This window comes from Hipposideros armiger, unplaced genomic scaffold (assembly GCF_001890085.2).
Source record: "Hipposideros armiger isolate ML-2016 unplaced genomic scaffold, ASM189008v1 scaffold_8, whole genome shotgun sequence".
Lineage (NCBI taxonomy): Eukaryota > Metazoa > Chordata > Mammalia > Chiroptera > Hipposideridae > Hipposideros > Hipposideros armiger.
The window spans coordinates 8,207,319-8,234,123 of NW_017731358.1; the positions used below are offsets into that span (position 1 = coordinate 8,207,319).

General features: G+C 36.8%; 1 protein-coding gene across 1 annotated transcript in view; it reads left to right on the forward strand.

Annotated features, from left to right (window-relative positions):
- Window positions 1-21,862, forward strand: part of RABL3 (RAB, member of RAS oncogene family like 3) — a 30,793-nt gene extending 8,931 nt beyond the window's left edge. Inside the window, exons 3-8 of the mRNA XM_019653006.1 lie at window positions 5,680-5,809; window positions 9,512-9,626; window positions 12,688-12,838; window positions 16,988-17,059; window positions 19,980-20,018; window positions 20,557-21,862. Of these exons, the coding sequence (XP_019508551.1) occupies window positions 5,680-5,809; window positions 9,512-9,626; window positions 12,688-12,838; window positions 16,988-17,059; window positions 19,980-20,018; window positions 20,557-20,622 (573 nt within the window). The 3' untranslated portion in view covers window positions 20,623-21,862. The remainder of the gene's footprint in view (window positions 1-5,679; window positions 5,810-9,511; window positions 9,627-12,687; window positions 12,839-16,987; window positions 17,060-19,979; window positions 20,019-20,556) is intronic.
- The last annotated feature ends 4,943 nt before the right edge of the window (window positions 21,863-26,805 follow it).

Here is a 26,805-nt window from a genome sequence, read left to right on the forward strand (position 1 = left end):
TTTTTTTTTTTTTTTTTTTGTGGACCTTTTATCTACCCCCTACTATTCCTACCTGAGGTCTCCGAAGGAAATTTTTCCTGCTTTCCTGAGCCAGTGGATAGACTTTTTCCTACTCTTTTTCACTGAATGGGCAGCTCATCAAGGGTCCAGATTTCATGAAGGGAACTACAGTCTGGTCCTTACCACTCATCCACAAATAAAAGCTGGAAAACAGATCTCTATTCCTGGATGGGCACTAAATCTGCAGGGACCAGCCCCTGAAGCTAAATCTGAATCTAGGTCAGTTCCCACTTCTCACTCTGAATTTAAATTCTTCATTTCTAGCTTCTGGGGATTTCCCATTCTTTCTTTTAAGCTTGTCCTCTTTAGTTTTAAAAAAATATTTTCATGGCATTTCTATGCATTTCAAGTCAGAGGGGACACATTTGTCATTTCAACCTATCAAATTCTTAGATATGGAAGAAAAAAAAAATTCTAAATAATGAGTTCAATGACAACTTTATTTAAGTTTGGCAGACCCAATAGCTAGTTCTGCACACAATTTCCCTTTGGACTTTTTTAGCTCCCGTGAGATGACATATTAGTAAGAAACTTATAAACTCGTATTTCTTGGGTCAATCCCCATATTGCTTTTTGCTTCTTAAAGAGTGATCTTAGACTAATAAATCACTTCATTTCTCTGAGCCTTAGTATATCACCTGCAAAGCAGAGGTAAGTAATATCTGCTTTATCTAGCCTACAGATTTGTAGGGAGGATCAGAAAAGCTTAAAATGAGAATTTAAAGTAGTGCTTTACAATTTAAAGTTGACCTTCACTTCAATTTCACCCCCACCCTTTTACCCCTGACCTGCCCCTTTTATCCCCACCCAGAGCTCTGTCTGCTCATTCTTCTCATGTAATTTACCTTTTGGCTTTTTTTCTTCTTATTATTGAATTGGCTAAGTCACCAGTACAATGTGCAATAGAAGTGATGACAGTGGGCATCTTTATCTCATTCCCAATCTTGGGAAATTTTCAATGTAATACCCATAAGTATGGTGTTTGCTGTAGGATTTTTTTGTAGATCTGCTTTATCAAATTAAAGAAGTTCCCCTCTATTCCTATTTTGGTGCAAATTTGTATGATGAACTGATGTTGAATTTTATCAGTTGCTTTTTCATGATAATCATAATGTTCCATCTTTCTTTTGTTACCGTGGTAATCTATGTCGTTTGATTTTTACATGTTAAACCAACTTTGCATTCTTGAAATAAATCCAACTTGGCCTTGATGTATTGGACTTTTCATAAATCGCCAGATTCAAGTTGCTAATATTTTTTCAAATGTTTGCATCTAAATTTATGAGAAATATTGGCCTATCATTTTTTTTTCTTATAATCTTGTGGAGTTTTGGTATCAGGATTATGCTAGCCTAATAAAATGAGTTGGGAATTGTTATTTATGTATCTATTCTCTGGAATAGTTTATGTAAGATTGGTGGGGTTTTTTGTTTTTGTTTTTTTATTAGTTTCAGGTGTACAGAACAATGCAATAGTTATCCTTTTCACCTCTCACAAAGTAACAACCCCTCTCCCCCATCCACTGCCCTCCCACCCCCAATATCATACTTATCTATTACAATTCCATTGATTCCATTCCCACACACTACTCCACATCCCATGATTATATGTATGTATAATTATAGTTGACATACAATATTATTCAACATCAGCTTCAGAAATACAGTGCAGTGGTCAGGTCTCTACACCGTCTTTGAAGTGGTCTCCCTAACAAGACATGAGTCCATCTGGTCCCCTAAAAAAAATTTCAACATTATTGATTATATTCCCTAGACTCTTTTCTATCCCTGAAGCCATATTGTAGTTACCAATTTGTATTTGTATTGTCTTGTCCCTTCCCCTTCTGTTATTTCTTTCTTTAAATATTTGACCAAATTCACAGGTGAAACCATCTGGGCCTGAAGTTTTTTTTGCAGGAAGTTTTTAAATAACATTAAAGAAAATGTGAAAATGATTGTATTCTTCTTGTGTCAATTTTGGTAACTTATGTTTTGGAAAGGATTTGTCTATTTCAAAAAAAGTTGTCAAAAAATTTGTTTTTATGTCCTCTGTTGTCTTTCAATATATGTAGGATCTTTAGTAATATTAGTTTTTTCATATAGCTATTCTCTATTTTCTTGATCAGTCTTGCCAGAGGTCTATCAGGGACTAGTTTTTGGCTTTGTTCATTTTCTCTATTATATATTTGTTTTCTACTTCATTAATTTCTGCTCTTTTCTTTATTATGTCCATACTTTCTTTGGATTTAATTTGCTGTCCTTTTTCTAACTTCTTAAAATAAGAAGTTGTTTCATTGATTTTTTTTTTTCAGGCTTTCATTTAGAGTTCTAAGTCTCTAAATTTTTAACTAGGCACAACTTTAGCTATACCTCTGAAATTTTGTTCATAATCATTCAGTTTAAAATACTGTGTAATTTCCACTGTGATTTCTTCTTTGACTCATGGGTTGTTTAGGAATGTGGTACTTAAGTTCCAAACATTTGAGAATGTTTATTATCTTTTAATTATTGCTTTCTACCTCACTTTCATTGTCTTCAGAACATATACTATATGATTTTTATCCTTTGAAATTTGATGAGATTTGCTTGATGTCACATTATATGGCCTATTTTGGTAAATATTTCATATTAGGCTAGGCACCTATTTTGCACACTAATTAATTTAATTCCCACAACCCTTTAAAATAGGTACTGTCAGTGTCCCTATTTGACAATGCAGCATTTGAGGCCCAAAGATGTAAAATGACTTGTCCAAGGTCACATTGCTTAGTGGTGGAGTTGGGATTAAAACCCAGACAGTCTAGTTCAACAGCCTGTGCTCTTGATCACTACTCTGTACTGCCCCTTGTTCCAGACTGGTAGTAAGAAAAAAAGTATTTTAATGCTGTTAAATACAGTAACTACTAGACTCATGTAGGACTTTAAATTTAAATTATCTAAAATTAAAATTGTTCCTCAGTTGAACAGCCACATTTCAACAGCTCAGTAGTCACATGTTGCTAGTGGTTACTATATTGGACATTTTCATCATCACAGTAAGTTCTGTGTGACAGCACTGATATAGAAAATTAGTATTATAGCAGCTCAAGAGAGAAAATGAGGTGCTTGTGAAGAGTGGAAAATTTATACTGGGCATTAATGATTGAATGGGTGGCCTGGGCAATGGATGAATGGACTATCCCTCAAGAAAGGGGATATATATTATAGGTGAAAGAGAAGGAAATGGTAATAAATTCAGTTCTGGACATGATGAAGGGCTGTATCCAAGTTATACAACTGAGTCTGTCCAGAAGAATTTGAAAATGAGGTACTGAAGTTCAAGAGGATTCTGAGTTGGAGTCATCTGTACAGAGATAATCCTGAACCATGAGAACTGATAAGGTTTTCAAGAAAAGAAAATTTAGCAACAGAAGAGCTGATGAAGAACTTTGGGGTACATTTGGAGAGTTGAAGGTGAAAGAGGGGTCAGAGAAAGATTGATCAAAAGGTAGGAGGGTAGCCAAGATGATGATACACACAAGAGCAAAGAGAGATGAGAATTTTATGAAGGAGGGATTGATTTTTCGTATGAAATACTATAGAGAGATAAGGACTGAGAGAGGGAAAAAAAATTGAATTTGGTGATGATGAAGTCAGTGCAGACCTTTGAAAATGCAATGGAATATCAGTGGCAGAAACCAGATGATGTGAGTCGGCAGAGATGAAATAAAGGCAAAGGTTTAAATCAATCAAAGTTTAGAGGTTAATAAAGAAGTGAATGGGTACAGAATAGAAGGGAAAAGTGAAGGGTTTTAAGAAAAAATAGGAAAAATGAGCCTGACTAAAGGCAAAACGAGATTGCTGGAAAGGTAGAAGCAATTAGGAGTAACCTCTGTACTATTCAATCATTAATTTGTTCCTTCAATACATATATTACATTCCTAATGGGTATCAGGCACTGGATATATTTTTATGGCAAAAGCAACAAGATTTGCTGACATATCAGATACGTAGTATGAAAGGAGTTAAGGATCACTGTTAAGCTTTGGGCCGTTCAACTAACTGGAAAGATGGAATTGCCTTTTACTGAGACAAAGAAAACTGGGAGAATGGGTTTGGGAGGAAGAGTGGGAAATTATTTTTAGATGTGAAATTTGAGGTACCTGTTAGACATCCAAACTGTAGTCTGGTGGATATTGGTAGTCTGAAGTTCAAGGAACTGATCCAGGACGGAAATAAATTCAGAATTCAACAACATAAGGATGACATTTAAAATTATAAGATTATCTGAAGTTGCCAGGAGAGCAAGTGTTAACAGAGAAGAAGAGAGACCCAAGAACTAACCTTAGGACACTCTAACTAGAAGTTAGATAAGGACAACCCAAATGGAGACTGAAAAGGATTAGCCAGTGAGGTGGGAAGAAAACCAGGAGAGTGTGATATCCTGGAAGCTAAGTGAAGAAAGTTTTGCAAAGCAGAGGAGTGATTAGTTGTGTCAAATGGTAGAATTAGACGAAAACTGTTCACTGATCACTGGATTTAGCAAAGTAGAGGCCATTGGTGACCTTGATAAAGTATAATTCAATGGGGTAATTGGGGCAAAAGTGTGACAGGAATGAGTTCAAAGGAGAATGTAAGGAAAAGAATTAGAGACACTTGAGAACAGACAACTCTTTGGAGGGCTTTCGCTGTAAAAAGGAACAGAGAAGCGGCATAGTAGCTGGAGGAGATCAAGAGAAGGTTATTTTTTTTCTAAGATGGGAAAATTTATGGTATTTTTATGCTGGTGGGAATTATCCAACTTAGAGGGAAAAACTGATGGTAAAAAGGAGAGAGGAGAGAGAGGAACTACATCTTGGATAAGAAAGAGGAGATGGGATGTCATGCACAAGAGGGGGTATTTGGCCTTAGGGACACAGACAGCCTACCTATCTATAATAGCTGGAGGGTAAGTATAATAGATTATATGGGCACAGATGCAGGGAGGTGGATAGATATGGGAAGAACAGGTTGTAGAAATTCTCTTCTGATTTCTTCTGTCGCGGGAAGCAAGGTTATTAGCTATGTTTGAGGATAGGAAGAGATATTAGAAATTTGAAAATGAGGAGAAAGTATGAAATAATTATCTAGGAGAGAAAAAGAGGAACTGGATTATGGAACTGCTTGAAGGACAGCTCCTAAGATACACTTGAATTTAAAATGAATGCAGTCAGCTTGAATGTGTATTTTTCTGACCTTCACATTCAGCTAGCTGGGTTATAGACATGGAATCAGGGAAAAGGTGGATATAATCAGGGTTGGAATTGTGTCAAGTGAATACAATGTGACAGAGGGGTAAAAGAGTGACTAAAATGACAAATCGTGGAATTTGTGCTTAGTTAGGAAGGGAGGAATTGGAAGTGGAAGGAGAAGCTGTGAAAGGTACTAGGATTAATTACATATATGGTCTTAACGGAGTCAAAGATTATTAGAGTTGGAATATTAGAGGTAGGAAGCTTGAAAGGTAGGAGGTGGTGGTGGTGATCAGAGAGTCAGAGGGTGAGATGCTGATAAGGAATATCCAATGCTTTAAACTGAAAGGAGGGCGCTTACCAGTTTTCTAAGTGGATATAATAATTATTTCTATGAATTGATTTGTTAGGTTCATGACTACAGAGAAGGAACCCCAGAAGAGAAGACCTACTATATAGAATTATGGGATGTTGGAGGCTCTGTGGGCAGTGCCAGCAGTGTGAAAAGCACAAGAGCAGTATTCTACAACTCTATAAATGGTAAACCGTTTTTTGTTTCTACCATTTATTAATGATCTAAGAGTACAGATCATTTGATATGGAATGCCATGGGATGCTGGACTCATCTTAATTTAAGAAAGGTCTCATTACAACTCTTAATTTAAATCTGCATATCACATTCCTGTTTGTGCTTCTAGATTCTAACCATGTAATTCAAAACGTAAATTTTGCTTTATCTAAGTGTTTCTATTTATATTATTGTCAAACTAAATATTGTGAAATAAAATTCTATTTTGGGGACTTGAATAAACCATGGAACTTTCAAAACACTGTCCTCAGGGATTGCCAGTTCTCCCATCAGTTGAATAAATACAATAGAACTATTTTGAGTAAATACAGTAGAACTATTAGGAATCCACAGTCTAAGCCAGATGTCACAAAGATACAGATGTTTTTTATTCTGCCCCTTAGAGAGCGTCCTATGCAATAAATTATAAAGAGCTGCCTAAGGGTGTTTTTAGGGGTGCAGAAATTTCACCCAGTTATAGATATTCAAACACCTGGAGTAGATTTCCAGGGGGAGCATGTAATGGAGGACATAATGACAAGTCATAGAGTACCTACTCTATTTCAAAGAACGAAACCACTGACACCTGTGATTTACTCGTACAGTTTGTCTTCTTGTCTTAAATTCATTTTTTTAAACCTTTTTATTTTACTGTGAAATGTAATATCAGTTGATGTTCCAAAAGATTCAGTATCTCACCCCTTCCCTCCTGGTATATGCTTAGCTATTAATAAGACCTCATTTATACTATGCTTAGATTTCATTCAGTATTAGTTAAGCATTGCAATTATTTAGTACCTTCTTAATTCCTTATACATATTCTTCTTTCAATATCATATCTTCCCATATCACAAGCTGTTATAGATACTATAAAGACAAATAGAGAAGGCTCTTGCCAATGGATCCATCCTATGGAATAAAATGAGTTATGTTAGTTCAGACCTATGTCCCGCTGAGCTCAGAATTCTATCTGAAAGTGTCCCAATCTAACTGAAGCAACAGAACATTCATAAATGAAACATAACACAGTTATAAGATGGTGACATTAATACAGGACATTGTCATGCAAGAAAGTACATGATAATGGCATATATTAATAGAACGTGTATAAATGAGAAACAGTAAGATAAGACTGGTGTAGTGTTAGGCGACACAGAGAAAAGAAGAGAAAGAAAAGAAGTCTGGTTTAGACCTAGAATCAAGTGGTAAACTCTGATTATATCAGCCAAATGACTTGTCAAAGTTGATATAAATCTGATCTGGTAAAGAGAAGTTTGCATATGTAACACTTTTGAACTTTTGTTTAGATCTTTTTGAGAAAGAGTTAAGAGAAAGATAAAGATAAAATTATAAATAAATAAAATTAAAGCCCATTCAAATCCTAGAAACTCTGAGTCATAAATGTATTGAGTGCTGAAGAAGAAATCCATCTAAATCCATTTACTTGATTATCTTTTCTATATCTACTATTAACTAGGGATTTGTCTCTTCCTTGAATATTACTGAAATAATTGCATATATTCTGTGTTAGTTTTACAGATAAGACTGAAGTATGTTTCTGTTTCTTTAAGTTTAAAAAATCCCTGTTATATGAACAGTTTTCTGTTTTTTTCACCCTAACTCTGGAACATTTCTCTTGGTGGAAATACTCAAGGTTCTTTACTCATCTACCATCCTTTGTTTCCTAAGAAACAGCATAAGGATCACTCCATTCAAATGCACAGTCTTTATTCTTAGCAATAACCTTCTTGGCTCAGTAACTTACCTTCTTTCCACTGTGATGGAACTAGGCTGGTAATCACCAGAGGAAACCTGTAAAGCGTCTCTACCCTCTCTTAAGATTAGAACATATTCTGATCAGTTATCACCTGCCTTCTTTCCCCTGGACCCCACCTGGCCCTCCTAACTCGCAGTCTACAAAGCAAGAACTCTCGGCCGAAATGAGAGAGGGATAATAAGGAAAAAGGGTGCTGAAATGTCCTTAAGAGCTCAAAAGCCTTATATAGAGATCCCAAAAAAATAAACTCCTCCCAGCCCATCTAATAGCTCATCTAGGTCTTTGTAACCCTTTCACTCCCCCAACCAAAAGTCTCACCCATAGTTTTGTGATATTATATTTATACTGGGGATATAGAGAGAGGAGAAATATCTACCACTCCTCTGCCCTAAAGTGAGACTTTATTCTGCTTTTCTTCAGTCTTTTACTGTCAGATTACCCGACTTCAAATTCTGGCTATTCCATTTACCATGTTATCTTTGGCAAGTTACTCAACCTCTCTGAGCCTAAGTTTCCACATTCAGTCCTGCCTCATCGGACTGTTCTGAAAATCAAATTAAATAGCACGTGTAAAGTACAGTACATATGTACACTCAGTACACAGTACTCTCAGGACGTCAGTGATGAATAAATATTAGCTACATTCTTTAATGGTAGCTCTTTATTCCTTTTTTAAAAATCTAACCTCTATCATGTGTACTTAATGCCTAATACAACACCTCACTGAGGAAGGTAGAGTGAGTGCCGTTTGATATATGGGGGCAACTGTCAGATCTCTATTTATTCCAGATTTATATTTATACAGATTTATCTGAGCCAGCTTGAACAAGTCAACTGTAATGTGCACGAGCATCTTTGTTGCACAAATGTCTATGGAAACTAGAGGAGGCAAATAAATCTAACTCTTCCGGCCTTTGTCAAATTGACATTTCTTACATCTTGAAGATGGAGGAATCATTAGTTCTGTGCCCTCTTTTCACAGTAGAATCTGGGTAATATACAAAAGGGTTGGGGTTTGGAAGCCTATGGTCTTTTGACTACAAAATAACCTAAATTCCACTAGCCATTAAAGCTTTTCCTTTTTTGTCTATATCTCATTGTAATAATTACCTGCTTTGCCTTTCTATCTAGGATCTTAACTGATTCTGTTTAATTATATTTCTGAGCCTCATTACATTTTATTATTTTTCTCAATCTCTCGAAAGTTCTTCAGTTTTCTACTATTCATATTTCTTAACTATCTCTTCCTACCCTCTTCTATTGGCATATTTATTTTTCTCTTTTAACTAAACCTCTCAAAGAACTAAAATATTAGACTTTTGAGTGGATTAGGCAGGCGCAGATAATCTACAGGAAAACATTTTGTCAGCTAAAGAATAGCAGTTGTATCAAATTAAATCAATACTCTTTTAATACATTTGATTATTTTTTAGCGAGTATAAGTATTATGTGTATGATATTTATGACAGTAATATGCATAGTGGAAAAACAAACTTTTTGAATGCATAGAAATTCTTGTGTATATTTGAAGTAATTTTGGTTCTTTTTATTGATGGGGTAGTTCTGCAATTAGGGCCAGGCAGAATTAGACACACATTAAGTGTTGAATGAAGAAAAAAAGAAAAGACATTCTAAAAGGTTAATGACATTTTGTCAGCCCTTAGAAAACTTAAGAAAAAAGTTAGACTGCCAAAGAAAATTTTGTAGTTCATTTGTAAACAATTATTTATAAGAATTTGTAGAGGAAATTGTAAAATAATTGTGTCTGAGTTTGTTAGTCATACTAGAATGGCTAGGTTCCTTAAGCAACATAATGTTTATGTTTACTAAGCCCAGTTTGCCAATTCTGAAACAAAAATTGTTACCATATTGACATTATTTTCTCTTATTATTTTAGGTATTATTTTAGTACACGACTTAACAAATAAGAAGTCATCCCAAAACTTGAACCGTTGGTCATCGGAAGCTCTCAGCAGGGATTTTGTGCCAACTGGAGTCTTGGTAACAAATGGGTAAGCCCAGATTGCTTCACAATTGGTTTGAAATGTTATAACAATTACAGAAATGTACCCTCCGAAATAACACTTTGTAAGATGTTTGAGTTGCAAATATTTTCTCCCATTCTGTAGATTGTCTTCTCATTCTCCTAACAGTGTCTTTCACAAAGCAATAGTTTTTCATTTGAATAACGTCTAATTTCTCATTTTTTTTCTTTGATGTATTATACTTTTGGTTTCATGTCTAAGAACTCTTTGCCTAATCTCAGAACATGCAGGTTTTCTCCTTTGTTTCTTCTAGAAGTTTTTTTGTTTTTTGTTTTTTGTTCTTGTTTTTTTTTTAAGCTGAGCCATCCTGCTACCTGTTGGCAGCTCAGGGACTGCTCAGCTCACTCTTGAGCGAGCTCTTAACCAACTGAGCCACTCGGCCGGCCCTCTTCTAGAAGTTTTATAGTTTTAGGTTTACTTTTAGATCTGTGATCCTTTTTGAGCTAGTGATAATGTGTAAGATCTGGGTTGAGGGTGACTTTTGCATATGAATGTACAGTTGATTCAACACCATTTGTTGACAAGTTTATCCTTGCCCTATTGAACTGCTTTAACTCCTTTGCCAAAAAATCAGTTGATCACATTTATATGAGTCTATTTCTAGACTCCCTAATTCCATTCCATTGATCTGTGTACCCATCCCTTCATGAATACTACACTGTCTTGATTATTGTAACAAACAGTATAGTAAGTTTTAAAATTAGGCAATGTGATTCTTTCAGTTTTATTCCTTTCCAAAATTGTTCAGCTATTCTAGTTCATTTAAAATTGAAATCAGCTTGTCTGTATCAACAAAAAAATCTGCTTGGATTTTGATTGGAATTGAATTAAACCTATAGATCAAATTGGGGAGACTTTTTGTGTGTCTTTCTATTTATTTTTTTCAATTACAATTGACTCCATTTATTTTTGAAGCAAATCCTAGACATCATAATATTTCATCTATATATAAAGTGCTTCATTGTGTAACTTTAAAAGTTAAGGACTATGTGCACATAACCAAAATATAATTGTCATACTCTAAATTTAATAGTACTTCTTTAATATCAAATATTATTTTAATTTTCCCAAATGTCTCATAAATGTTGGTTTATTCAAAACAGTATCTAAATAAGGTCTACTCGTATTTGGTTTCTTAAGTTTCTTTTCATCTTAACATCCCCTTCCTTTATTTATTTATTTATTTTTTTTCTTTTACCTTCTCGCAGTTTATGTGTGAAAGAAGATGACTTGTTTGTCCTGTAGAGTTTACTGTATTCTGGATTTTGCTAATTGTATGCCTGTAGTGTCTGTTACAAATTTGTTTTTCTGAATCCTAAATCCTCTCTAAAATGGTAGTTAAATACAGTGGTCTGAAAGATGCAAGTTTTTCGTTTATGCCAAAGTTAAATTGGATGTAAGACTTAATGAAAGAGAGAAAAAAATGAAAGCTAAAAAGAGAAATAACAGACCAAATTATATGTATATGGCAACACATATATGTTATGTTACATATATATAATACATATATGTGTTAATGTATAACATATGTGCAACATGTGTTATATTACATGGGTAATACATATACATGTTGATGTGTAAAAGATTATGCAAGACTACAAGTGAGAGAGATACATGATTATCAAAGATGATGTTTAATAAACTATATACAAAAATTTGTATGTGAGCCCGAGATAGTGAGTACAAGAAAAGGAAATAGTCCTAAAGGAGGACACTCTCAACACTTTATTCTCTAATAAAGCAAATTTCAGTTTTGGACCATTTCCCCTGAATCAGGGTTGATGTTGGTAAAAAGAATCAAAGGCCTTGAACTCAAACTATTACTGGCTTTGATGCAATAAGTAGAATAATAACATTTTTACGAAATGGGAGATTACATAGTTCAAAACAATTGTGTTCCAAGGCTGAACAGTAATGGAGGCTCTGCAAGATTACTGCGAAGGGCAAAAAGATTTGATAATTTTGCATACACACACTCCCCAATTTAGATTACTCAAAGAAAAAGAAATGTCAAAGGAAGAAAAAAACCTACGCTCAACTGGGTTGTATTGATTGGATTATGCAATATTGATTTACTGTCATAAGGTGTTCTCAACCAGCTTTTGCTGACTGCTGTAAATGGAGCTTGTAACATGTCAGAAATACAAATCTTTTATTTCTTATATGTGAATAGAATTTAAATTAATTCAGCAACATTGGGCGCTGTGTTCCTTTTAGTAATAGAAGGAGTATCACTCTATCTATCTTATGAGTAGAGATAGAAAAAAAGAATTATAATAGCCAGTGACCCAAGGCCACTATCCCTAAGGGATTCATATTGCTTGTCCTCTGTCTCCCATAGCTCTCATGTCAGAACAAACAACTATTTGGTACTTAATTCTTTCCTTTTACCATTCATTTTGCATTTCAGCTGTTTTCCTTCCCATTCCATGTATTGAATCCATCTTTTCCTAGGCTATAGCATCACCTATGGTTGATTTATTCTGGCCTTCAACATCCCTATTTCCTATTTTCCTGAAATGATCTGTTTTTCTTTATTATTCATAGACAGAAATGTGTATGGTAGGTATAGAGCTTATGCATACCCCTGAAGATACCCAAAAGCTTGTCATTCCCCCTCTGGCACAAGGCTTGAGTGCCTCGCTAGGTTCCTGAGTTTTCTCTTCACTGAGGTTTGAATCCACTCTGCATCTACACAGAAAAATTCCTGAGCCTTAGAAGACAAGAGCTTTGAGAGAAGTCAAGTCAACCTACCTTGGTATACCTGTTGGGCACTCAGTTATTCAAATAGTCTATAAAGAGTCATGGGAACAAATTTTGATGAATGATGGAATGCTATAGATGGTGAAAATAGATTGATAAATAAATAAGTAGATGGAAGAAATTAGGAAAAAAGTAGATTTATAGGTGATGGGTGAGCAAGAATCAGTGAATTATCAGTAAAATAGAATTAAACCATTTGCATTTAAGTATTACACATCTACATTTGAAAGGTAAATTCTGTTCATGTCTTCATTATATATTACAGGGATTATGACTGGGAACAGTTTGCTGATAACCAAATACCACTATTGGTAATAGGGACTAAACTGGACCAGATTCATGAAACCAAGCGCCATGAAGTTTTAACTAGGACTGCTTTCCTGGCTGAGGATTTCAATGCAGAAGAGATTAATTTGGTGTGTATTTTCACTACTGCATGTTTGTATTATTATCAAGTGAAAGCAAAACTGGAGACTTCACAAGTCATATATTCTCACAAAAGAAGGTTTATACTTGAAATCAGGCTATCTGGGTTCCAGTTCAAAATGTGGTGAAAATTGGAATCAGCATAGACTGTCAGATGGGCACAGTCATTTCAGCCTGCTTGTATGCTGATCTGTTGGAATGTTCAAACTTTGTTCTATGAATAATGTAAATCGTTGACGTTTTCTTGAAAAGATATTTATAAATCACACCAAAATAAAAATAATTAAATTAAAGGTGACAAAGAAAGGTTACTGATAGTGTACCTTGATTATTCTTGCTTTAGAAAAGCCTCTTAGCTTCTTCAACTATAGAATTTACCCCAAAGGGCAAACAAATATGCAAGTGAGAAAATTACAAACTGTAAACTAGGATTGCTTCATAAGCATTGGTGTATGCAAACGGATGCGAATACAGAGGTTTGAATCCCTTCCTGATATGTTTAGCCCAGTTAGAACTCAGCACTGAAAAGGCTGAGAAACGTCCTCATATAAACCAGTTAGTGTTGCCCAGAGAAGGATCCTGGCCAGCGGCTTCAGTCATGGTTTATATGTCAGTGCTCACAAGTAGAATTTCCACAACATCCACAGTACACTGGCACTCAGATGTGTGGCGGTAGTGGTGGTTTAATAATACCAATGGCTACCATTTAACTGAGCATTTATGTGCCAAGCAGTGTTCCAGTGCTCTGCGTATTTTAGCTCACATGCATCATCTTCACCTCATCCCTATAAGGTAGGTACTATTGTTATCCCTATTTTAAAAATGAAGACGAGTGGCTCAGTTGGTTAAGAGCTCGCTCAAGAGTTTGAGCTCTGAGCAACAGCGGTTCGAGTCCAGCCCGAGCTGAGAAGCCGCTGAGCTGCCAACAGGTAGCAGGATGGCTCAGCTAAAAAAAAAAAAAAAATGAAGACGAGAAGCAGAGAGGTAGCAAGGCCAAGGTTACACAGGTGAAAGCAGGCACTCCCACTTCCCAGCCTGTGCTGTACAGTTAAGCCTATTTCCACTTAATTATCCTTCAGCTAACGTTTAGAATCTTGAAGCTGAAAGAACTCTTAGAAATCACCTAGATTAACAGTTACCCAAACCTGACTGCATATTCATATTACCAACAGTGCCTGTGAAAGTTTTTTAATAACTTTCCCCCGCAGGAGCTTTTTATTCATAAGGTCTGGCTGGAGGACCAGGACTCTAATTTTAACAAATGACTCAGGTAATTCTGATGCCCTTATTCTGTGATTCAACGTTTGTGACCACTGCTTGGTTCGACCCCATCTCTACCCCTTTAGCTAAGTCAGTTTCTGTCTGCCATTCCATTGTTTTTTACATTCTGCTTTGCAGTGGAGGTGCCTATTTTTCTCAGCTGCCATACTATTCAGCAGAAATGCCCCAAGTAGTCAGCACTGGCTCATGATATTCCAGAGGATTCTTGCTATTTATAAATATATAATATTCTTGTTGAAGAAATGCTAAGATTACTTCATTTGAGCATTATTTTGAAAGAGAAATTTACCATTAAATGTACTTATTATTCCAGTAATTACTTTTAATGTGCTTTGGAATGTATCTGAGTTTAGTGGCTAGATACATGTTTTTCCTACTTTACTTGCAAAGGCCAGGCCAGTTGTTAATAAAATGGAAAGGTTCTCAACTGGTGGTACTTTGGCACACAGAGGCTCCACAAAGTTCATATACAACATACTTTTGAACTTTATCAGCTTACGGCTTCAAGAAAATGGCAGAAACAACAAGGGGGCCTTGCGTATGCAGGGAATTAAAAATGAGGAGGAAAATTGGGTAAGAGTTTCAAAAAGAGATAACAGTCAAAAAGACTCAGCAAGTTAAATATAAAGCCTCAAATAAAAATCTAATGTAACAGTATTAGTGCTAACATCTTTGGTTATTGCATGAATTTACCTAAAACTATAGAAAAGTAAGAATATAACATTAATGTATACATCAAAGATGGAATCAGTTATCTTGCCTGAAAAAAGAGCAAAGTGTTTAAATTATAAATAGGGAGAACATTACTTATTTTTAAAAATTCTGCTAGGCTAATTGTGTCTAGTTCAAAGTTTTCTCTGTTATGTGTTTACTTCAAAGCAATCATATTGAAGCATCTTTCCTGGTTAATATTCCCTTTTTAAGCTTAGACAGTCTATTTAGAGCTATTAATTTTCAGGCTTTGCCCTCAGCCATGATCAATAACAGATGATTGCTCTTTCAGCTTTAAAATCCTTATCCTAAAATTATAGGGTTTCTCTAGCTTGGTCAACTTGAAATTGTGTAGCCTTAGAATTTAGTTTTGGGGAGATTTTGCCTGTTGGTTTGCTGTTTGATTTAGTTTTTGGATTTAGTACTTTAGCTGTATTTGTAAGCATCTGTGAAGTCTTTTGACTTTCTGTTGATTATGTAACCAATATCCCTTTTGTAAAACGTATCTCATACAGGGTCATCTAAGGTTTGTCTCTTGTATGCCCCAACTGCTGTATTAATTTGTTTAAACATTATTTCAAACACAATAGTTGCCAGATGATGCTTCAGTCTATTTAATCCATATATGGAATTATCTCTTATGTTAGGTGCTTTGTGTCTGAAAATTACATCTGACCGCATTTTCCTGGAATGAAGAAAGAAGGGAACTAACATTTCAGTACCTGCTATGTGCCAGACACGCATTATCTTATTTAATTTTCACAAAAATCCTATGGGATAAGTCTCGCTATTCCCATTTCATAAATGAGCTCCATTTTAAAGATTTAGTAACCTAACCAATGTCACACAATCTAGGAATATTGGGACAGATATTCAGATTCAGCATTTGCTGGCTTCAAAGACCTCTGATTTTTCCAGTATCCTGTGATCTTTGAAAAGTCTGTTGTAGTCTTTTTTGTGTGTGTGGTTTTTGAAAATGTTTTATAGTTTCCTGGTCAAAATTTAAAATGTGAGCCTTGAAATGTTGTAGATGGATAAAAAATAGGTGACTGTTACAAAATTCATTGGAAAGGAATCATGTAGGCTTAGAGATTGCAAAACAAAATAAATGCAACACCAGTAATTTCCCAAGGGACACAGACAACTGGAAGACAGATATCATTCTTGCAAAGGAGCGTACATGATATCCTCATAGTTTGGTCTTAGGTGGCATTTGAGGTAAAAATCAAAGTACTCTATCTCTTGAGATGGCAAGTCAATGACAAGCGAAGGCAACACACCACTAGAATTCCAGGAAGAAGATAATAAGCCTTTTGAAGTCTTTACTAGGCATTAGAATGACTTAACATTCCAGATTGTATCATCTCTTCTGAGCCCCATTTTTTTCCTATTTTTAAAAATTCTATTTAATAGTAACATGTCTATTGTTCATTACTGTTATTTATTATTAAATAATAATACTTAATGATATTTAGTAATAATAAACTTAGTGTGTATTATTATAAAAAATATATATCTATTGTCTGTTACTGCCTTTATGGCCTACCAAGAGATGTGCTGTATTACCTTGTACTCAGTGAGTGAGAAATCCCTGGCACCTTCTGTTTGTTCTTTGCTCCTCCGAATTCCTTCTTTTCATGCTTCCTACTGTTTGTATGAACAGCACAGAACTTAATTAGTTGAGCACAGGTGAGTAACTAGCACTGAAAAGTAAAGTTGACTGTTTTTAATGGGTCTGTTTCTGCTTTTCCGGGTAAATATAGGTGGGTCACACTGGTTCAGTGTCCTCTAAAATTGCTTAAATCACAAAAAGGGGCCTTATCTTCCTTTAACACTATCCTCTTTGCTTTGTGCATAATTTAAAAATTACATGACTAGGGCCGGCCGAATGGCTCAGTTGGTTAAGAGCTCACTGAAGAGTGCAAGCTCTGAGCAACAACGGTTCAAGTCCTGGCCCAAGCTGAGCTGCCAACAGGTAGCAGGATGGCTCAAAAAAAAAAAAAAAAAAAAAAAAAATTACATGACTATTTTGTGAGAGTATTATGCCTCATATTTTACTGTAGAAATGTACAACAGGAACAGTAATAACTAACAAAGCGTTTATGTTTCCTAACTTTTAATTGTGGATCTTCTGTTTCATCTTCTAGGATTGCACAAATCCACGGTACTTAGCTGCAGGTTCTTCCAATGCTGTCAAGCTCAGTAGGTTTTTTGATAAGGTAATGGCTACAATTAAGTTATTTTTATACTTAATTTATATATTATGAGAGTTTGAATTCTTTGTAGAATGCTCTGTCCTTTTATTCCTTAGTCCTGAACTTCACAGGCTGACTAATATTTGTTTGGATCTCTCTTATCTGTTGGTATAATTGCTCAAGGTCTGCTGACGTATTTATTCTCTCACCAGTGTTCTCTAAGCAAAGGATGAAAGTTACTGGATTTAAATGGGGTTTTTTAAAAGATAACCTAATTCCCCTCCTTAAAACAATTTATGTTTCCCTATTTTCTAGCTCTTTTTGTGCCCCCTAACTCCTACAAAAGACAGTGAACTGAGGAGATTCTACTTAAAGCCCTGAGTTCTTTTTGCTCTCTCAGCTATTAATATTTTCCACATAAACGTTACTATTACTTCTAAGGTTATGTCATTTTGATTCCCTATTGTTTCCCTGTCAGAAACCTTTGCATCTCAATTATTGACTCTTGCTTACATCATCTTATTGCCCGGAACTGGAATAAAAATGTAGAATGACTCAGCAAACAGGTAAACTAGAGCACTGTCTTTCCTTCACAGGCCATACAGCTGCATTGCACATAGTATTGACCAAGTTTAAGTTGTTTGCCCAAGGCTGACATTGTAGTAAAGTAAAATAGGATATATTTCTGTATGTAGTATTGAAAAAGATTAATTTCTGTATTATATTTCAAGTATAATCTCCCAAGAAAAACATTTCTGTCCTCATAGCTCTTTATGAATCATTTTTCTTTTAGCAATTTAGGGACTTAATAATTTGGCCTTTTATCCAATATGTCGGCATAAGATAAGCCCCACACCCCTCCCTATTTAATATTAGATCACTGGGAAATTTTTGTTTCATTGCAGAACTTCCCAGCCGGTGTGTGGAAAATAGGGGGCAGGTGAAGGGCTGGCCGAGTGGCTCAGTTGGTTAAGAGCTTGCTCAGGAGTGTGAGCTCTGAGCAACAGTGGTTCGAGTCCCAGCCTTAGCTGAGCTGCCAACAGGTGGCAGGATGGCTCAGCTAAGAAAAAAAAAGAAAGAAAGAAAATAAGGTACAGGTGTACCGAGATACTGATGCCTCTTTTCTCAGGGCAGCCAGATCCCCTGGGGCTGGGTGATTGGCAGCCTTTTCTATTTTCCCCAGTGTGCCATACAAATATTAGTATTTTCTAAATGGGATGCACTGCAAGGAACTTCATTTTCATTTCAGATCGTTTTCAAATTTAAAATGTAACAACTTCAATTTGGTTTAGATCCCTGGCTCCCATATGATACAAAATTCTATGCCCTGAGAGCAACATCTTATAGATCTTTGGTTTACATGGAAAGATCCTGCAATATGCTGTTTGAATTTTTAAATAATTTGTTAATTTTGACTTTAAAATGTTAAATGTAATAAGTTGTATCCTAGAGAAACAATCAGGCAAGGTTTTATTAAAAGAAAAAATCAGAGGGAACTTGGTTGGTTTTAATAAGAGAGCAAGATTTGGTAAGAAGACATTGCAAGTTGATGGTAGGGAATTTTATGAGCAAAAGCAGAAAGGTAACGTCTCTTTGCCTAAATCACTACAAAAGGCATGTGGATTAGAAGGCTGGCCAGACCTCCAGACGGAGGTGGTTGCCTGAAACCCAGTTTTCTATACTTCATATCTGTGAGAATTTAATGTAAAGATTTCTTTTCCAAGAGGGACTCTGACTCCCTCTCCAGACTCCCTTAGCAGGTAGTATCCCTCCCCACTCCAGAATGATAGGATTTTACTGTCCTTCCCTGGAGAGAGGAAGGAGAATTCAGACCCTTCTTAGTTTCTGTGGGAGTATTTTAAGATATATATTAACCGTGGACAAGCTTTTCCACCACCGAGGCCCTGAAATACCACCTTACCCTGGGACTCTTGCTATAACAAGTGACCCAGCCATAGTCTCGAAAATAGAAAGAATCTGGATGATTTCACCGTCAGGCCGGTGAAAGCAGACTGGTGCAGGCCTGGACAGAGGTGCTCAGTGCTTAGGCAGAGGAATTCTTATTTGCTCAATTCTAGATTCCAGCGCCTTAGACTTAATCTCTAGCTAAACTGTATTCTTATCTGATTAACTTTTCTTCATCACAACAGCTCTCTGTAAAGAAAACAATACTGCCTCTGCAACCATTGCAGTTTCTCAAGGATTAGACCAAAATTCGTTATTGTTTTAAAATGTTTTTCATCATCTGAAAACATGGAGCTCTTAAACTCACAATGTTAGGGCACAGAGTTAGAGGCTTCTTTTCTATAGTAGTGCTGGATTTGTGCAGACACAGCCACTGCTTTGCTTTGTTTCTCCTGCTGACCAAATACAGACAGTTCTGAAACTACTGAATTAAGGATGCAGTTATCAAAGAAGCTAATTGACTGCTTTTGATGTTGTGTTGTCTGTCTTCACTGAGGCCCTGCCCAGTTTACCACTGTGTTTACTAGAGGGATGTGGTGGTTCATTACGTTACCCCAGACTCCTCTGCAGGGATTGACTGTACTATTGTAGTAGGCAAGCCCTTCGCTTTCATCTTATGGATTCTTTTTGTTACCTTTTGGAACTGACTGCTAGGAAACTTAGAGCCAAATTTCCTGCTGTACACTAGGAATTACATGGAATCTTATGTTATTCTCTGATTATGTACTTGTTTTTGTTTGTTCATTTATTTTTTTCCGTCTATCATTAATGCTTTCTGGAATGAGGCAGGCTCCTCATTACTCCCACAATCCTGATCTAATTAGCACCAGATTCGACTCATTCATTGTATTAGATGTCTATAGTTATTGAAAAGACTTAATCTGGATACATGCCTTTTAGTTCCATTTGTGGTCATTGTGGTTATCCACTTTTTCCATGTATGTGTGTACTAAACCTTTATAATCTTTCTTTCTCACAGGTTATAGAGAAGAGATACTTTTCAAGAGATGGTAATCAGGTCAGTATCCACCTTTTCTTGATAAAATGAGTTCTTAAATTTGGAGAGGTGATTTCCAAATTTATCTTTGGAAGTGGTTAAAAAAAAATAGAGTAAAACCCTTTGTAGGGACAAGCAACTGATTTTCTTGTTAAATACAAAAGAAGATCATGTCAAGGGAAACTTAAGGATCCAAGAAACAAAAACAAAAAATCCAGGGATAAGCTTACATTATAAAATAATAGAAGAAAATCATTTGCTTGAAAATCCAGTCTATCACAATGCAAATAGTTTGTATAAAAGTCCAGTGTTGACTATTATGAGGTTCACCTTCACCCTCTCTGATTTAGATGACACTGTCACCAATTTGTTAGCAAATGTTTTCCATTTTGGTAGAATTTATTTTTATTATTTAATCTGCTGTGGTTTTCTGAGTAAAACCACAGAATGGTGGTTAAGGAACAACAGACTGACATTTTAAAGAAAAAAAATTTAAAGGCTGTTAGCATTTGAACTCTGCCTACTTGAGATTTAATGTGATTATCTTTCTTGCCTACAGATTCCAGGCTTCCCTGATCGAAAAAGGTTCTGGGGAGGAACATTAAAGAGCCTTCATTATGACTGAATTACACTTATTCTTTGGAAGAGTGAGCAAGCAGTGGCAGTTTTCCACATCTTTCTTCTTGCTGTGTCAATTATTAATGTCTCAGCCTTTTAACAAAATCATCTTAAAATGCCACCCTTCAGCTTCACCCTTTAATGGAAAACGGAAAGGAAGCGACAGTGTGGGAGGTCCAAACTTTGTCCCCATTCTCGCTGTTCCTCACCTTTCTGTCCCTGTTTATAGATTATGTAAAAGCCTTGTGGAAATATGAGATGTTGTCAGAATGATGCAGTAAGTGAGCAGTGACAGAGTGATGCACAGAAAATTTACTCTTACTCAGAAGTAGAGGACTTTTATGGGTCTGTAATTTTCCCACACTCCTTGCTGAAGGCTTAATTAAATACCTCAGAAATGTATCTCTATTGTTTTACCTTCTTGAAGGGAAAGGTATGTTAACCAGCTCAGAGTTGTCCACCCTAAACAATGTGTCGTTTCACAAAAGCAAAATGGTGTTATTTAATTGTCTCCACCCTCAACACACACAAGGATGCCTAATAATAGCAATCCTTGCTCCCTCTCCTCTCCTTTGCAAATGGTTCAGTCGCAGAAGAGGCGGACTAATGGCTAGAGTTAAATATAAATAGATTAATAATACATAGAGAACAGCAGAACCAGAAAAGAAGAATTCTGCAAGAAATGGACAGCTCACTAAATCCTTCACTCTTTAGGGTACAGCTGTCTGCACTCTTACTGTTTTCTGTTTGGAAATGGGGTGAAATCTAAGACCTGCACAAGGGCAATAAGATTTACAACCTCTTCAGATTTTCTTTTTTTTGAAGGAAAAGTCAACTGAAATGTCTCTTAACTGTAATCTGTAAACTAAGAATATTATGCTTTGTGTCAACAATGTATTTATGGAGAAAAGTAAAAATAAGTTCCACAGCAACACATTTACATGAATTATGGACTACGATTCTTGGATTTCATAATCCAGAAATTTGGGGGGATGGTGTGTGTGTGTGTGTATGCATAATTGTTCATCATTACTTTGTTTACCCATCTTTTATGCTTGTTTCAGTCTCTCTGCCCTGGTTCTTCTTTAATACATAAACCTGCTTCCCAAAAACTGTAATTTACTGCCTTATTAAACAACACCCTTTCACCTGTATTCTCTCTCTGGCTCTGCTGCAGGCCTCTGCACTCCTGATTTTGTTCCATATTAAAATATAATAATAATAAATACACAGTTTCAGCTTCTCATTTTAAAATTAGGGAAAAAACACTAAGTTCACTTTCTATTCCATTTCAATTAAATTTCAGAAGTGCTTTGGAAATCAAGGTATGCTGAAAGAGGACATTAAAATAAGAGTGTTAGAGAATGCTTTTAGAAAGGCTGTTTTAGGACTTTGGAAAAGGATGTGAAAAGCACTTTTCATCAGCTAGAATATTCTCTAGTCTTTCTTAGCATCCTCCCCCACAAGACTGAGTCCTGATTTCTTTTTTTGACATGAAAGAGAGCTATCTATGCAAATCAGGATCTGTATGTAGAATTTGGCACAAGTGTGTTGTAACAGAGGCTGTGCAGTTAGGAAGCAGAAACTTAATGCATAACGACCTAAATCAACTTCAGCTCTTTACAGTCCTCTTTTAAAAGAATAAATCAATAACTCTTTCCTTTCCTCCCCTCCCCTTTCTTTTCCTTAATTAAAAAAAAAAAGAATCCCAATTTCCTTTTCTTCCTTATTAAAAAAGAAAGTAATCCTGATGGCTTCAGGGTCAACCTTGAAAAATTAACATTACTGCTCAACTCCATTTCTTCTTCTCAGGGGTGACTCCCTGAAATATAGTTTTCTAAGAAAAACATTTTAATAATCTAAGGTAAGTTTGTTGCAAGTAGTATTAGTAGCAACAAGATAAGGCTGTTTGCCAAAAATGAATGTTATTAACCAGAGTTCTTCAAAAAGAATGTTTTGAATTAGAATTTTTGCTGAGACTTCCTGAAACCTGCTCATCAGAATTGCTTTTAGATAATAAGTGTAAATTCCAAAATACTTTCTAAAATGTGTCATTTAAATCTTTAATTTTCTTACTTTCTTGATAGAACAAATTGTTAGCAATAGAGAAAGAATTTTTTTTTCCCTGTTAATGATTTAAGTGTCTAACCAACGTTCTTACTCATTGTGGAGGCAACTAGATGTGAAGGCATTTGCCAGTCATCTGTCCTTCAGGTTGTACATCCCTCAGTTGTTCTCTTCACCTCAGTGTTCTAAGAAGAGCAGCTCCCAAAGGGGTTAATCCATATCAGCTTTATCTCAGTTCTCAGAAGCCCCTAAAATTGAGACATCCATGATATAACCCAAGTGCCTTGACACTGCTGTTTTTCTGTCCATTCTGAAAATGAACTGCATTGAATTGATGTGCTGGCCCATCAGACTGAAATGAAGAGCTCCTAATTGTTGCCATAATCAGAGCTTTTGAGTCTTCATTTCAACAGTGTGTACTGTAGCACCCAGCCTAGGTAGGGCCTTCTGTGAGTATTTAATAAATATTGGTATAATTTAAATTTTTAAAGCACAGGTAGCATCTATTTTAAGAAGATTGAATATCTGACAGAATGTCTGCATTGACTTAATATCTTAAAATTCAAAGGAGGATACTGTTTTGGGGAAAGGAGAAGAAGGAAATAAAAAATTCATTTCTCCATAGTCCTAAGACTGAGTTAAATCACTGTAGTAGGAGAGGGAGTTCCAAGAAATCCAACCCTGAGAGAACCCTGAGCCTCAAATATTCCAGTGTGCCTGATGCAGAATTGGAGCTGAGCCTGCTACGGCTGCTCCTTAGAGTAAGAGAGGATCTGGTTTCCAGTTACAATTAATCAGCATCTCCATTTAAAGACTTAAAGCGATGGCTTTCAAACTCAAAAGTGCACAAAAATCCTCTGAAGTGCTTGTTTAAAATGCAGATTCCAGAACTTATTTGCCTCCCCTCCCAATTCTGTGTATATGGGATAGGGCCAGGATTTTGTACAGTTGACCCTTGAACTGTGCAAGTCCACTTATACACGGATTTTTACCACATTTGTTTTCTCAGCAGGCTAACCACTTAGCTTTAGCAATGTCATCAATAATTAATGGTGAAGTATGAAACCCCCAAACTCCAACAAATCTTGCTCAGTACCTTCAAATACATCAGGTAATCTATCAGTTCCATCTCTTTCTTGGAGCCATTTCTCCTGGCATCCTCCATCCTCTAAATCCATTCTGGAGTGATTGCCCTGTAAGCCTGTCACAGTCTCCTTCACATTACCCTGTAACAGTCCCCAGCTTCCTGGATCTCATGTTTTCCACTTGCTGTGGATCAATGGTCTTCCAACTGAGATAAGTTCAAATACCCCCTCAGAGAATTTTAGAGAATGGCACAAAGAATTTTACAGGAGTCAATTTCCAGATCATTATTTCTCATCTGTATGTTAAAATTGAAATGCTTGTGAATGCAGCTCAATGCTAGTTCTTATTTTCTATCTCTACTTTCACAGTCACCCTTTTCCCACTACCAAAAAGAAACATCTTACTAGTAGTACAAGAGAAATATGGTATATTGCCCCAGGGTGTAAATGTCTTCAGGATGCCAACAAAAGGACAATTCTGAATATTGGTTTTATGTAAGGACTCTTCCACTTCTCAAAATTATTTTCTTAAAAAGAGAAATGCAGAGCTCCTAAAGAAAAGTTCCTGAGAATAAAGCAAAGAGAGCTTTGGTAAGAAATATCCAAGGCTGGAGAGATCCAAGATGGCGGAGTAGATAAACACTGCACCTGTGTCCTTCCCTAAACACATTAAAATTACAACTAAATTGTAGAACAATCTACCTGGAGAGTCATTTGAAGTCTAGTTGAACATGAGCCCTATAACTAAAAATATAAAGAAGGAGCCACATCAAGACTGGTAGGAGGGGTGGAGATGCAGAACAGGGGCCCCAAACCTCCATGTGGTGGTTGAGAATCAGGAGGGATATCTTGGCCACAGAAGTTCCACCCAGAAGAGTGAGGGACCCCTGCCCTCCCCAGTCTCCCCAGCCCTGAGTACTGGTGCCAGGAAGAGGAACCCTCACAACAGCTAGCTGTGAAAAACAGTGGGGATTCCAACCATTTGGGTGGGACAGAAGGATGCGGGAAACCCAGGCATCCTATTAAACAGCCCACACATAGACTCACTCACTCGCAAGTACTCACCTTCGGCTTCAACAGAGGGATGGTGACTGGCGGGGGACAGCCTCAGAGACATACAGGGGCAGACTGAGGTGTGTGGCTGCAGGGGGAGGACTTGAGGACAGTCAGCACTTTCCTGGTGAAGAGTCCCCCCTTATGCAGCTGGCAGGCAGGCACCATCTTTAAGGTGTTGAGTCTGCCCCCACCATGGCCGAATCTGAATCTGATTGCCCTGGTGAGCTCAGCTGCTCCACTCTGCTGACTCAGCTGGGATACCCCCACCCAATTTGTGTATTGCTGGAGGCACTTTATTGAGGAGCAGCCAGCCCCACCCAATTTGCACTCTTTCTTGGAAAACTATCTGAGTTAATGGGCCCAAGTGGGCAGTGACTGGCCACGTGTGCTCTGAAAGTTTTACTGAGTCACTCCAGGCTCAGCACTGGCACCAAACCATAGTCTACATTAACCTGGTGACCACAACTCTTCCCACTCTAGTGAATCCCTGAGACCTTGCCTCACTTAACTCATGTACCATATGAGGCTTTATCAGTGGCTAAACTTTAAAGGAGCTGGCAGGTGGCAGCAGGCCTGTGGTGTCCTGGCTTTTTGCATAGTTATCCCAGGCCTGGTTATTGGTGGTAGCTATCCTCAGTTAGCAGCATGTTCTCTCCCATGCACCTCCATGCTTAGCACAGGCAGCAAACAACTGAGGATCATATTGTAGCTCCTACCGGGTAGCCTCCAGTGAGTAACAGGCAGTGGCTGACCTAGGCCTGCATTAGAGCCCCCTGCAAGAGGCCCCAGAACCAACATACTTGGAGGTTGGCTTCAGACCACAGCAGAGCACCACCCAATGAGCCCCACAAGTGGCACAAAGGGTGATGTGGATGTGGTCAAACCCCACAGCCAGTCACCTGAGGGTCAATCCCACTCTGATGTGCCAATAACAATCAAGGCTCAACTATAACAGGAAGGCACACACAACCCACACAAAATACTCCTGTAATACCTGGCTCAACTGACCAGGGAGACTGTGCCACTGGGCCCCACAGGGTACCTACTACATAAAGCCACCTGGCCAAGACTGGGAGACATAGCAGACCTACCTAATACATAGAAACAAACACAGAGAGGCAGCCAAAATGAGGAAACAAAGAAATGTACCTCAAATGAAAGAAAAGAAGAAAGAAAAAAAAAAGAATTAAACAAAATGGAGGCAAGCAACCTACCAGAGACAGAGTTCAAAGCAATGGTTGTAAGGAAGCTCAAGGAAATTAGTGAGAACTTCAACAATAAGATGGGAAGCATAAAAAAGAACCAGTCAGGAATGAAGAATACAGTAACTGAAACGAAGAATGCACTAGAAGGAATCACCAGCAGACTAGATGAAGCAGAAGATTGAATCAGCAATTTGGATGACAATGTAGTATACAATACCCAATTGGAACAGCAAAAAGAGAAAATAATTTTTTTAAAAAAAGGTAGTTTAAGAGACCTCTAAGACAACATGAAGCAGAATAACATTCATATTATAAGGGTACCAAAGAAGAAGGGAAAAAGCAAGAGATTGAGAACCTATCTGAAAAAATAATGACTGAAAGCTTTTCTAACTTGGCAAAGGAAATAGACATACAAGTCCATGAAGCACAGACAATTGCACACAGGATGAACCCAAAGAGGCCCACACCAAGACACATTATAATGAAAATGGCAAAGGTTAAAGACAAAGAAACAATCCTAAATACAGCAAGAGAAAGGCATCTAGTAACTTAAAAAGAAGCTCCCATAAGAATCAGTTGATTTCCCAACAGAAACGTTGCAGGCCAGAAGGGATTGGCACAAAATATTCTACTTGATGAAAAGCCAGGACCTACAACCAAGAGTACTCTACCCTGCAAGGCTATCGTTTAAAATCAAAGGACAGGTAAAGAGCTTCCCAGACAAGATAAATTAAAGAAAATCATCACTACCAAACCAGTATTAAAAGGAATGTTAGA